The 13,543-nt window shown below is 38.5% G+C and overlaps 2 protein-coding genes across 3 annotated transcripts; one reads left to right on the top strand and one right to left on the bottom strand.

Moving 5' to 3' along the window:
- The first annotated feature begins 548 nt into the window (after window positions 1-548).
- Window positions 549-7,392, top strand: LOC113686918 (uncharacterized). Of its 2 annotated transcripts, XM_089211706.1 has the most exons (3): window positions 1,320-1,749; window positions 3,766-4,293; window positions 4,924-7,392. In XM_089211706.1, the coding sequence occupies exons 1-3, from the start codon at window positions 1,479-1,481 to the stop codon at window positions 5,622-5,624; spliced, it is 1,500 nt and encodes a 499-aa protein (XP_089067832.1). In that variant the 5' UTR covers window positions 1,320-1,478; the 3' UTR covers window positions 5,625-7,392. The 2 variants fall into 2 exon arrangements, with proteins under 2 accessions (XP_027060403.2, XP_089067832.1); XM_027204602.2 differs by having other exon boundaries at window positions 549-1,749; window positions 3,766-7,392.
- A 1,022-nt stretch (window positions 7,393-8,414) lies between these two features.
- Window positions 8,415-13,518, bottom strand: LOC113686919 (neurexin-1). Its single transcript, XM_027204603.2, has 2 exons — window positions 12,622-13,518; window positions 8,415-11,032 (listed from the first exon to the last, which is right to left on the bottom strand). Exons 1-2 carry the CDS (start codon window positions 13,358-13,360, stop codon window positions 9,711-9,713), a joined length of 2,061 nt encoding a protein of 686 aa, XP_027060404.2. The 5' UTR covers window positions 13,361-13,518; the 3' UTR covers window positions 8,415-9,710.
- Between the last annotated feature and the right edge of the window lie 25 nt (window positions 13,519-13,543).

Genomic DNA, 13,543 nt, shown 5'->3' with positions numbered 1-13,543 from the left:
CCCTTTCCTGGTCGTCTTGGGATACCGTTAGTGTGGGTCCTTCCCGAAAAACTTTGAGTAAAAAGAAACTGCATTAATTAAGATTTATAGTTCACACTTAAAAAAAAGCGCTGCCGTCAAGCCAGGCCTTAATATAAGAAAATAGCGAAGCTTTTATTTTACATAAATCTTCATTTAAATGAATCGCACGTTTCATAACCAAACAATTATTTGAAAATTGTGTTTTTTTACTAATAAACAACGCTTTGTAGTCTTTTAATTTTTTGTTTTAAGTGTCAAAGATCTGCTCTTAAATCATCGGAAAGGTTAACAAAAGGGGTGTATTTTTTATCTTCCGAATATATTCCCTGTGGAATATATTCCCTGTGGAGTAGTTTCCCTGTGGAGTAGTTTCCCTGTGGAGTAGTTTCCTTGTGGAGTAGTTTCCCTGTGGAATAGTTTCCCTGTACGGTGGAACTTCTCCTTCCTATAATCTGATCTTCGACGCTTTCATTATGTTGTCATGAAAGTAATATTGTGCCCATGAAAGATGTTTCCTTTTTATGTAGGACGCTGGAGACATGTCAGCTGTCAGATGAATACAAGCTGTCATTTACCACTGACTTTGGATGTTTTCATCTGAAAGACACGAACCGCATCTATGATAGTATCAGAAAAGAAATATTTACGATCAAAGAAGGCGACCCAACCACTGCTAAGGTTACAATACAAGGCCAGGTTGCATTAAAGAAAGAGGATCAGATCGCTGAGCAGGGAAACAGTAGGCGCAAAAGGTGGGAAACAAGGGTCCAGGCTTCGAGCGAGATGTGGTGTGATGAACAGTTCTTTTATGTGAAAAATCAGTTAACAGCTTGGCAAAGATATATGACAGGATATGGACAAAGTATATAGAATGCTTTTATTTTGTAGAAGATATTTTTTGACGAAATTTAAATCAAACTAGGGTTGGTTTTATTATTCCGTTTTTTTAAAATTTTTTTGGAAATAGAAATGAGTGGTGGAATTTTTTGAGTGACGTTTCGACGACGGATTTTTCTTACAGGTAGAAAATGGTAATATGGAGTCGTTAGGCGAAAGAAATTTGATTAAAAATAGATTTTTTTAAAACTGTTTTTATCTAAAACTTTTATTCTTTTTTTTTTTCTTTAAATTATTTCATATGATTTTTGAAAGCTGTGTCTCGCAGCACCCGCTGTAGCATAGCTGTCAAGGTGTGGCGTACTTGTGAAAATGTCATGTACTTGTCAAATAGTTGTAAATGTAATTACGTATGCTAATGTCGAGACGATATAAAAATAGGGGGCTTGTGATGATAGGTTAGATGTCGTAGGCTGTCTTGTAATTTTGTGGATATTAAATTTCCTTGTTTGGATACCACACTCGCGACATGAGACCCGATAAGATTAGACATCCCTATTGAATTACACAGAAGGCACGCGGAAATTAAAGATTAAAAGGGAGTTATCTGAAGTCTCAACATGGTCGTTGCTGTTACACTTCTTCCAGTACTCTTGCTGTTCCCTGTCTACCTCTGGCCCTTCGTAACACAAGCAAACCAGTTAACTGTCGATTGCTCTTTCGGAAAGGCAGAGGACTTAGCAAGCAATCTTACAATGTCTGCCATGGTTACAGGCAGACTTGCAGCTTCCAAATATCAGAGCCACTTATGTGTCGTGAAGACAAGTGGATCAAGCCATCAAAAACGCTTCTTGCAGGTGAAAGCCAAAATTTTGAACAGCGAATCGAATGGTAAGCGCATATATCTTCTTTCTTTTGACATATTGGGTAAATTTTCTTCGTTTTAAGCAACATATGCTTTTTTCGCGACAGAAATAGGCCAACTGCTAGTAGATTTTTGACATTAGTTTCACTTTATAATCCCGAGTTATGATGTATTGTGAAGAATATAGATTTGATGAAGAAAGGTTTACCATCTTAGGACATGAATTCTGCAAAACTCGTAGTTCAAGTAAAAGTTGTGAAAAATGCGCTATGGGTTTACGTGGAAGCCATCTCACGCGATCGAAAGGATGCACGCCTACTTTCGATGCCAAGGCTATCCCAAACAGATATTTTATTAGTCATGTGTTTTATCTGTAAGTTTCTCTCATGAAAATTAGCTTCACGGCTGGTCGGCTTGTAGAACGTTTCTGATTGAAAGATGAAAGTGGTATTTCAAAATTTTTTTAGAAACCCGTCTGAACGAGAGAATGTTTACTTAAGTAGAATGCCATTACGCCTTGGCAACGCTCTGTTTTGATTACGAACTTTGCAATCCCTTATCCGTATAGTGTCAATAGAACTACATACTGAGTTAGCATAATCATCGGTTTTGACATAGTACTAAGATATTATTCGTACTCTGTAATCGTATCAACTCCGACCAAAGAATATACGGGCGCACACACCAAAAGAAGGATTCAATGAGAAAATCTTTCGATGAAGAGTATTCACCCATACAGCTTATGGAACAGCAATAAATGGAAAATCTGTTTCCGGGAAACGATCCTGGCAGTTGGGGTTAGATGGAAGAAGTTCGATTTGATCGAGGTAGTTCGGGTTGAATGCATACTTTTCGTGCAACAGCTTTCGAATCAGTCAGCAATTTCAACTGGAATCCCAGTTCATTGTTGAAAAATACCCTAAGTTGTCTCGTCGTCTTTGTTTAGACAGATATCAGGAATAGATTAGACCGGTTTTGTTTGCGCTTGTAGGTGATACAGGAACAATTTTTCGGGAAGATAGAAACATTTTGCATCTGAAAGCTGAACGGCAAGTAATCACGAGTGGAGGGTATTTTACGAACCTTTGATCATTCCTACTGTGATGCGTTCCTTATCAAATATCTGGCTCCTCTTTGTCACAGTTATCGGCAGTGCAGTTATTTAAGGTCCCTTTTTTCAACGCAAAGTTTCCATTCTAGATTTATGATCTGCCCTGTTTAAAAATTCATAAAGCGACTGAGGTGCTAAAATCGCTTTCTTTGTGGAAAAATCCGTGAGTTTGTCACGCTATGCAGCAATTAAAAGGGAAAAATTTCCTAGGACATCTTGTCAAAAGGAAAAAACTTTTTTTCCTCAGCACTCGAATGTGCCATTCCAGCATACATGCGTAATTATCTCTATCTCTTAGGAGTTATCCATTTTTCCAGTTGCGTGATTGGTTGCCAAGCCTGTCAACAGAGGTGAGGCTAAGGATGACCTTGTTATGATACAAACCGTGCTGCTTTTCAAATGTAAATTACTTTGTTATCATGCTAACTAGATACTGGTCTCTACCACAACAAGGGCAACTTCAGCCTCACTCCAAATCAAAGGTTTTTAGCTGAATAAAAAACTGTAAATTGGTCTGTTGCTGTTTCACTACTTTTAAAGGTGCCACGAGCTGGGCTATCAATTTCCCAAAACCAAGTGCAAACAAGAGGGTCTCGAAGGGGTGATGGCTTTCACGACTATTGGTTAAAATTTCGGCCATTGAACAGCTATTGTTTAATTTCATTCCGTTTCAGGTAAAAGAAACGTTTTTACACTCAACAAACCGTTTAAATTTATTTGCTCTTATTTTAGCTCAAACTGAATAAACTGATGTTAGTGAAATCACAAACATAGAAATTCTTGACAAGTGGCAATTATGCCAAAGGACCATCTTCGATTGACATCAGAATTTGAAAAAATCCTAAGCAGTTACTGGTATATTTGACTGTAAATCAACCAAGGTTTAAATCTTCACGTAACAAAAATTGAGGATTTATATTCCCTCCAACAGGATTTTTGCATGCATCAGTATATGGAACAGATAAACCCCAATTACTGGGCAACTTGGATGTATGGAAATCGAAAGGGGATTGGAGTTCTCTCATCATATGTCCGTCACGTGACCACAATAACAAAGATCAAGAAAAACATCTGGTACTCTCAGGAACACCAAACCTTGCCTTTAGAGTGCAGGTAGAAAGTTCTGTTGTGAAAATAGTGCTCAATAAACCACTGACTTTCGATTTAGGTCTATATGAATCATTCAAAGTGTTTCAGTTCATCCCAACGGAAGACATCTCAGGTATGCAGCTTGACGTCACTGTCACTTCTGAATCTGACGACGTACCAGCTTACCTAAAAGTATCACGTGACTGCAAGGATGTCAATGAGAACATTGACGTTGTTGACTATAAGGGAGAGTCGATTCGCCTGTCTTTTGCTAAAAAGGGACGGATTACTTTGTCAAGAGTTTCTATTCCACCACTGACTGATTCCACCTCAAGCTGGTTTATTGGAATTGCAATTAAGAATGCGACAGGTGAGACACCAGATAAGGCGACTAAGACTGTGACATTAACTTTGAAAAGATCATTTAATTATTCCTACTTTTGGCCTATATTTTTCTTGGTCGTGTTGTCAGTAGTCTGTGGTGCCTTGGTGGTGTGCTGCGGCATTTGCAGCTTTTCGATCTCGCAAGAAGGGGGAATGGAAGAATGCTGTAAAGTTGTTTGGAGCTGGTTCAAACGTGGTCCCAAAACATACTCATACATAACTGGTGTTGCTGGCTTTGTGTTGATGATTGGTGCAGGCCAGTTTGTTTTCGCCAACTGGCATCTTATGATACAAGAAGGAGACAGAGACACTTGTTATTACAATGACTTTTGTTACAGAGTCAGCAAGTATGATGATATTCCATTCAATTTAATGATTAGTAACTTAACATATATGATTCATGGCCTAATTCTAGCTATCTCTGTGATGTATATGGAGGCAAAACTATTTTCTCGTTATAGAAATAGTAATGATCTCCCACCACAGTATGCGTTTTCCATGGGTTATGCTTTTGCCTGGGCTTTATTTTTTGAAGGTTGTTTTTCCCTTGTTTATCATCTCTGTCCAACTAAGCTGACGTTTCAGTTTGATACAGGGTTTATGTTCGTCATTGCAGGATTGATCGCTGTTTTGTTGTACAATGGAATCGAAATGAAAGAGAATTCGGGAGAAAGGGGATTTGTTGACGCAGCCAATTTCTTCCTTTACTTCCTTGTACCACTGTACATTTTTAACTATTTTGGCACACTGAGTCATTCAGAAACTGAGCTAGTTAACGCTCCGGCTTTTTTTACTTTTGTTGTAATTTGGTGGATTTTCATTACCTTCTGGACGGGTTGGAAACTATTCCCAGATTTTAGTTGTTCAAGAAGTTACATAAAAGAAAATCTCTGTAAGTGTATTTGGTTTTGTGTTAGTTTTGTTTTACCATTCATTGTATGTTGGGTTTCTTCAAGCAATATTCCTCAAGCTTTCTTGATTATCTGTATTCTAGAAGGCGCTATTGCTATTATCGGCAATGCTTTGTGCAACTGGAAGAAAATCAAATGGGCAAAATGCGAAGAAAGTGCGTGCAACGTTTGTATTCAAGTTGCTTATATCGTGCTTATGGTTATTTTGTGGTGTGTGGCTGGTTGGATTTTTGCTGAAAAAGCAACAACAGATAAAACGCTTTCTCCTGAAAAATCAAGAGATTATAACCAAGAGTGCATAATTTTGAATTTTTTTGACGCCCATGACCTCTGGCACATTTTATCATCCCATGCTCTTCTCATGTCAGCGTATGTTGTCATGTTTATGAGTCACAAGGAGGATTAAACTGTCATGACTCAAAATAAGGAAATAGAATCCAAACTGAGAACAAGACTTGGAAAACTGCAGATGAGGAGGGGACCGAACAAAGAAAATATATTCTCTTGACCAACTGTTACACTAACAAAACGTTTGAAAATTGGATTTTGACACTGCCGGGTAAAGATCCCCTTGAATTTGAAAAAGCTCACTTAGGACAACCAGACTCTATCTGTCTATCATGTGTCTCTGGTTGCTGTTCTTATAACAACATATAGGTTCAATGTAGGTCTGTGAATATATGGCGCCATTAAGTTCAGAGCTTAGAAGAAGGAGCATAGTAATCACAGGACTCTTTTAAACATACTTTATAACGTACCAATAAGTTATGTTAGGAAGTTTTGGAAACCACTTGGAAATTTGAATATTTTTTCATTTAGTTGACCTCTCTTTTAGCAATTTGCTATTCAGACAATCACTTCAGGACAATAAGTATTTTTGTTTATCTACAGGGGGAGTTGTAGTAATATATGCTCTGTTAGGTAAAATGTGTTAGGTGATTTGTGAGGAGGAAATACCTCGAAGTAACCGCATAGTTTCACTTTGTGCTTTGTTCACAATATTTCATCCTAGGGAATTTTTACGCTTATTTAGTTCATGACATGATTATTCAGTTCGTTTCATAGGAGTTAGTTTAATCTACAGCACAGTAACCCTTTAACTCCCGTGGCTGACCAAGACATAATTTCTCCTTGCAATGTCAATACAATATCAAGCAGACAAGTGATGAGAACAAAGAAAAATATTAATTAGGGGATTATTGGTGGATCCAATACCAAATGCTCCGAACTAACATTGCAAGAATTATATGACAGACAGTAAGGAGAATTACTAATGAGATCTTGGGGGGTAAAGGTTAATTAAACAAGCGTATTCTTAAACGATAAAAATAGAAATGTATCTAAACCAAAAACATTGTAAGGGTTTCCTATATTGGTGTTGGAAAATGAATGGAAATAATATATTAGCATAAGCCATTCAGTAAACATTGTAATAAGCCGGTTGGTCATTTCTTTATTCCTTTTGGAATCTTACAGGTAGATTTTGGTTACCTTTTCCTTATTATGATCGTGAATTTGACATGGAGACAGATGTTTTTGCCTAAACTGCGGTTTGTGGCTAGATATCGATATATTTCCATTGTGTTGTAAAAAGATGATTAATTACTAGGAAAATGACTCGACACCTCTTTTTCTTAGAGGTGCCTTAAGGTGTAAACACGTAGTTCTTTTCATCTCCCGCACAGAATTTGTAATTAGATAACTCCTACGGCTAGCACGTAGCTCTTTTAGTGGCGGTTCCCTGGGTACGCCCTTTTTTCTCCGAATTTTCTGTTAATTCTGCCGTTATGTGAAAGTCTTCAAGGGCTATTTTCTCTTAAGATATCTTTTCAAGTATGATTTTAATTCTGTTAGTAAGTTTATTATAATTTTTATATTGTCAATCTTGTTTTTGTTTCTCACGACCTTGACCGTAAGACTAAGAAATTTAAGGTAGAAAGTCGTTTTGTGAAGGGGAAACATAGCGAAGGTATCTACTTAGTATGCGAACTCCGCTCTGCGTAGTTTAGCGTGATTCGCTAGTTAAGTGTAAAAGCATGACGAAGGTTAGAGATTGACAGCTCAGTAAGTGTCACCTGCATAAGCGGTGACCCACACTTACCTAGTGAGATCAGAGCTAGTCCCCGTTGTAATGCCTTGAGTAGTAAGAGTGAATAAAGAAAGAGACAACCAAACAACGAGTGTCAGAGTTTTACTTCTAACAGTATCATCGTAGTAAGGGTATTGCTTAGGTGAAGGGAGGGGGGGGGGGGGGCCGCATGTGACCCTTTCTCGGTCGTCATGGGAAAGTGATAATTTCTGATAACCAAAAGACTTGGGATAACGTTAGTGTAGGTCCTTCCCGAAAAACTTCAAGTAAAAAGAAACTGAATTAATTAAGGTTTATAGTTCACACTTAAAAAAAGTGCTGTCACCAAGCCAGGCCTCTTTGTGAGATAATAGCTAAGCTTTTATTTTACATTAATCTTTATTTAAATGAATCGCACGTTTAATAACTGAAGAATTATTAGAAAATTGTCTTTTTACCAATAGACAACGCTTTGTAGTCTTTTAATTTTTTGTTTGAAGTGTCAAAGATCTGGTCTTAAATCATCGGAAAGGTTACACAACCAAAAATAGGTGATCATCTGTGCAGGATGTTATTTATGTACAGACCGTGTGGCATATTGTAGTCCTTCCCATGCTAATAAATTTGTCTCTTCAATTTTTTTCCAAATTATGTTAAGGGATTATGTAATATCAAAATCGAATTAAAGGTCTTTCGCATAGATGAATCCAGACCAGAAAAAGATTAGCATATAACACATCAAAGCCCATCGGAGGAAAAAGAATCCCGAAACTTTTCCCAACACTGCAACATTCCACAATAACATTGAGGAGAAAGTAGAAGCCGTATTCTTGTTAATCGGTATTAATTGCAAATCAGCATCGTTACATGAGCCACTATTTCAGCCAAAATCTCCTAATGTCAGGCTCATCCGGCTGAAAGTTTTTACGGTTTCCAAATCAGTCATCAGAAACGAAGCGTTTTCAGAACAGTTCACCTTTGAAAGGGTCAAAGCAAGGAGTCTATCTCAAGTCACTGGTGTATATTTGAGCGAGAGCGCGATCAGAGAGTTCACCTGGATTAACAAAGAGCTTGGTTCTATTTTTTTCGATTTCTCTCAGGTCTGTTAGAGTTGGACATCGAACCAAACCATTTAAGAAAGGACTTTATTCTTATTCTTACTGAAAGGTGAAGAAGATATCTCAGTGCAGTGAAAGAAACCTGAACTTGAATCAGTAGCACTGTCTAATTGTAACATGTCTCTAAACATTACATAAACGCGGTCATGCTCAGTTGTTACCTAACTGCCACATTGGAAAAAACATCTCTCGACTAAGACGTAACTTCTACTCTATACTCAGCTTATATGTTGAATAATATATACCTAACTGATACTTCTCCAACAAGGTAAAGTAATGGTTCAGGATTATATGGTTCGAATTGAAAAGACCCTTTAACTATTTTAAGTTGAATCTAGTTTGTATAATTCTTTTGGTCCTTTTACTCCCGTCAGTAACCAAAATGAAATGACTCTTTACAATATCACCACATCTTCGAGCGGAATGATGATCGGAAGAAACATACCAACTTATTAGGGATATTGTTTGATTTTACTAACGAACCTTAGAGGCTAAAATTATAAACAATTGTATATCAGACCGTGCGGAGAATTGCTGTTTAGGTCGTGACTGCGCAAAAATTTAACATTATAATTGATACAATGATATCATATCTCGGAATCATTTACTTACGGTCTCATGGACTATTTTTTTTAGGGGTATTTAAGAGTCCGTAATTAACTATAAGAGACGGAGAGTCCAAATTGCTCTTCCTTTTGGCATAATTGTTTTTCCTCTTATGATGTAATTTAACCTCTTACTTACTATACGCACTGTGATTCATAGTGAGCTAAGAATTCCATACAATATTACTGAGAGTCTGAAATTTTTTTCATACAGAAGTTTGTTATGATTTGGGTCTCAGCAGATGCCCCAGTCAAACAGACGTATTTTTTTAAAATTTAGAATTATATTTGTTCGGTGGAAACAACATCTGACTAAATGAACTTTGCTAGAATACTATGTGAAGAAAGCTGATGTAGGTGGAATTTGTTATGTTGCTCAAATTTTTGTTTTTCTTTTGCTCCTTTTTTCTTTTTCTTTTCTTTTAAGCTATCAGATGGTAATCTAAATTATTAATTCATTAAGTCAGATAATGTTTTTCCTCTTGAAATCGTCCATTGAAAGTCACGTTACATTTTTCGCTCTGGAGGAGAGGTTGCTTGGCCAAACAAGCACAGAGTATCAGGCCTTCTTGCGAAAACGTGTTTCGTGACATTCAACTGGGTAGCGTGACTCACGAAGCAACAACAGCTAAGAAGTAGACACGACTGTTCTCTGATTTGTCCACGGATGCTCCATGATCATCAGGTGATCAATTAGGCCATCATACGTCTGTTGCTTCAGCTGCCAGACATCTTTCTCGGCTGCCATTGACTTGGTACACCCCTGTCCACTCGGGGTTTTTCTTGTTTTTCCAAAGCCAACAAATTGCGAAGATGCAAAATGCAACAAGAACTGTTCCTACCACGATTATCCCCGCTATGAGCGTCCATTTTTTGCTGCTGTTTTCCTTTACGATGGCTCTTTCCTTCACTTCAACATTAACTTCGCTGTTGCCATTAGGAAAAGTCCTGGGACGAGGGGTGGTTATGCTGCCGGCAGCTGAGCCTGGCTCAGCTGAGCCCTGTCCAGACTCATTTGCATTTTCACAGGCGTCTTCATCATCCCCCCGGCAAGGCGTTAGAGAACTGTCCGACTCGCCTATACTTTCCCCGCCTGTTTCCTTGCTTTTAATCGACTTATTTTCGCTTGTATTGGCTCCTGTGCCTGAGATGATATGTTTACCTTTCGCGGTGGACTCATTCTCTGATCCGGGGCTAACATAATTATCTCCGGAATAGCCGCTCCCTCCCGAACCAGAATCTTCAGGGTTACAATCGTCTTCATCATCTGCGCAGGGTAATTCTGAATATTTGGAGTTGATTTTTGAGGTTGAGAGACGTTGATTTTTGTCAGTCACAATCATTTTTCGTGGGGTCGTATATGAGGTTGGACGTTGCACTTTATTTGCTATTGATGTAGATTTTGTTGTATCCATCGTAACGAGTGGTGTTATTGCCGTAGTTGTTGGAATCGGTCGCTTTGGGATGTCACAAGTCAATCTAAGACTTCCTTGGCTGATAAAATTGTCTTTCGTGTCGAGAAAACCTTGGATGATATCCACACCATTGAAACTGATTTCCTGAAGGCACCCCTCAAAAGGAAAGCTTGACGGACGACGATGCGTAGCAAAGCCATTGATAACCATTCCTCCCACATACACATCTCCTTCGCCTTCTTCCAAATCAAATGATTGGTAGTTTCCAGGGAAACTCTGAGAAACGTGAAAAACGCCGTCTATTGTCACGTTAATTCGGCCCCGATTTCTTCGTATATCAACCGAGTGCCAGTTATTGTCACTGCACGGTTTGTCACGCGCATGCAGGTACATTTCACCCGATCCAAGGTTCCATCGTATCAGAATGTAACCATTGCTCAGCGCGATCACTAAATAGTCTCTCGCCCCGCGCCCGCTTTCCAGGAGTGATCCATTCTGATTGGCTGTCTTGAATCTCAGCGTGATTCGATCGTGCTTTGAAGAGACGGATTTATTGGAACGCTTGAAAATTAAGTGATCTAATTGGCTGAGACCAATGACCGGAAGTGCTGAAAATATGATGGAAACATCTTAGTGACTTGATATTATATATCAGTACAATAGTTAATCATTGTTTTCCTTTGAGTTACGAAATATGATTCGTCGTCTGCTTTAGAGAAATGTAGAAGATTAACTCTTGTTTGACCGATTCTCTTGTGTTTATGTGAGTGGGCTTCACATCGGCATCTGAATATTTCATATTATGCGATGACAGGAAGGGCACATTAGAGGAAGGAAAAAAGGTCATTTTCTTCCAAAATAGAAAAAACAAAATCATACTGATCCTACACATCTTTCACCCTCTTCTCTTTTAAAATTTAGCTACTAAACAAGGACTACGAGACTTGTTATCAAGGTTCTGACTTTTACGTCGATAAGAGGAAGGCTCGAGTCTGGAAGTTTTCAGCGGTATCTCACAGAAGTGTTTTACTGATACTTGAGTATTTTTCTTATTATTTTATTTATCTTGTTAACCAGTTTGTTTATAAAACTTTTTTCCGGCTTCTGTGATATTGATAAGGATCAGAAAAACAGCTTATGACTTGATAAATGGTTGAAAGCCTCACACTACTTTTTCTTGTGTACGCAACGAACACGAGCTTAGATACTCTGAACAGTGTTAGGTGTGACGCATTACTTCCAAAATCAACACACACTTTGTCGCCTTTATCGTTTCTCAAAATACACACCTAAGCGCATTGAACGCGTTGTTAAGAGTTTTGACAACTGAACGCGCGGAGTGCGAGCGACGCGCGCGACAGAGAGAGTGAGAAGGTTGTGGTTTTGCTCTCCCGCCCGCCTTCCGCGCGCGTGACTGACCTGCTAGTCCTCGATCGCCTGAAATATTCGTAAATAAAATCATAATTAAAGAAAAAAAAAGCTTGTTATGCAGGATTGAAAACACAGATGGTTAAGCAATCTTCTTTAGTCTAGACATTTAATCGTGTGACCTAGCCTAAAAAATAATTTTAATTACAGCCAAATAAAATTTCCATCATATCAGCGGCTTCCGATAACCTCATTTCTTCAAATCTAATCGGGTAATTGCCATGAAAGACAGAGTATGGTGAATTGAAAATAATGATTGACAAAGAATACACAATTTGTTGCTGTTGTAATGGAACATTTAGGAGATATGATACTTGGATTAGTATGTGACCCTATTATCAATCACCCGGCTAAGCTTTCCTGACACATATTCCATCCCCGCTGACTCTGTCACGGTAAAAATTCCGCATTTCACATGAGTATTGTTTACAAATAAACGTATGATGTTTGCACTATACATCTCTTACTTTCAGTTTATGGCGAGAAGGATTTTAAAACGAAAAAATTTATGATTTAATGATGTTTTTTGGCAATGGAGTTTATTTTCTCAGAGATAACCTCATTCAAGAAATGTCAACATGTTTTCGCATGCATCTCCCAGTAGGACATGACACATTCGAGAAGAAGAAAGTAAAAATATACCCTTCAAGACGAAGTAAATCACTGATATCATTAAGGAATCAGTACAACAACGGGAAGGGAAGGGAAGCTAAATTTTCAAGGCTTTTCTCTAAAACATTCCCTTTTCCGACAAAAAAAGCTTGCTTACCTCGTTCACAAGTGTCCCCTCTGAAGCCAGTCGTGGTGCAGTCGCAGGCAGTTGTAATGAATCTGTTCAGACATGTCCCATTATTGAGGCATGTGTTATTTCTTTCACACATATCAGTACAGCCTGGGATTACTTCATCTGAATATTCCACGCTGGTTTTAGTTATCTTGTTTCCTTGTTCAGACGAAGATTCTAGAAACCCTGTATCCATTATGCATCCGATGAATCTGTTCAGAAGAAGAACTGAAGGCTGTGTGACTCTATTTGCTCCGAGGTTGGGTGGAAAACCACCAAAATACATCGGGCTTTTCACGATTAGTCCTTTCTTCTCTCGGCTCTCGACGGCCAATTTCGGCAGATTGTCTAAGTATATTGTTGTGTTGTCCCTATTCCTTTCCACTAACACTCTATGCCAGGCTAAATCGTTTAAATTTTCGCCGCGGGTTTCGTCTGCCATCGGCCCGAATCGAGATCCGTAGCTGCATGTAAGTCGTAGCTTTCCTCGAATCAGTTCAAGTCGTAAGAAATTCGTATTTCCTTCATCATCCATGTACAGCAGAAGCGCATCTGGGAGAAACGTTTTGAAGCGAAATCGAAGACACCGCGAGTCGGACATATTCCACCTTTTCAGTTGAAGAAATGAAGTCCGGGCGCTTGTAAATGTCTCAGAAGAGGTTTGATGTAAAACAAAGGACACCAAAAGATAGAGTAGGACTCGAAAGCGTACAAATACACCCATCACTCATGTGTTAGTACGGTTTTAGACGAGACAAGCTGTGTTCAATTATGTTAAGACGTTCGAAGAAACTATATCTTCGGCTAAACATTGTCAGATCATTGTGAAAGAGATATGCTATTTCGATCAAATTCTCACCGGAAGCATCTTCAACCGCGCCCTGTACTGTTTTGTAAGAGAATCACG

The sequence above is a fragment of the Pocillopora damicornis genome, chromosome 7, assembly GCF_964200805.1.
Source record: "Pocillopora damicornis chromosome 7, jaPocDami1.2, whole genome shotgun sequence".
NCBI classification, from domain to species: Eukaryota; Metazoa; Cnidaria; class Anthozoa; order Scleractinia; family Pocilloporidae; genus Pocillopora; species Pocillopora damicornis.
This window is presented reverse-complemented; position numbering and strand designations above follow the sequence as displayed.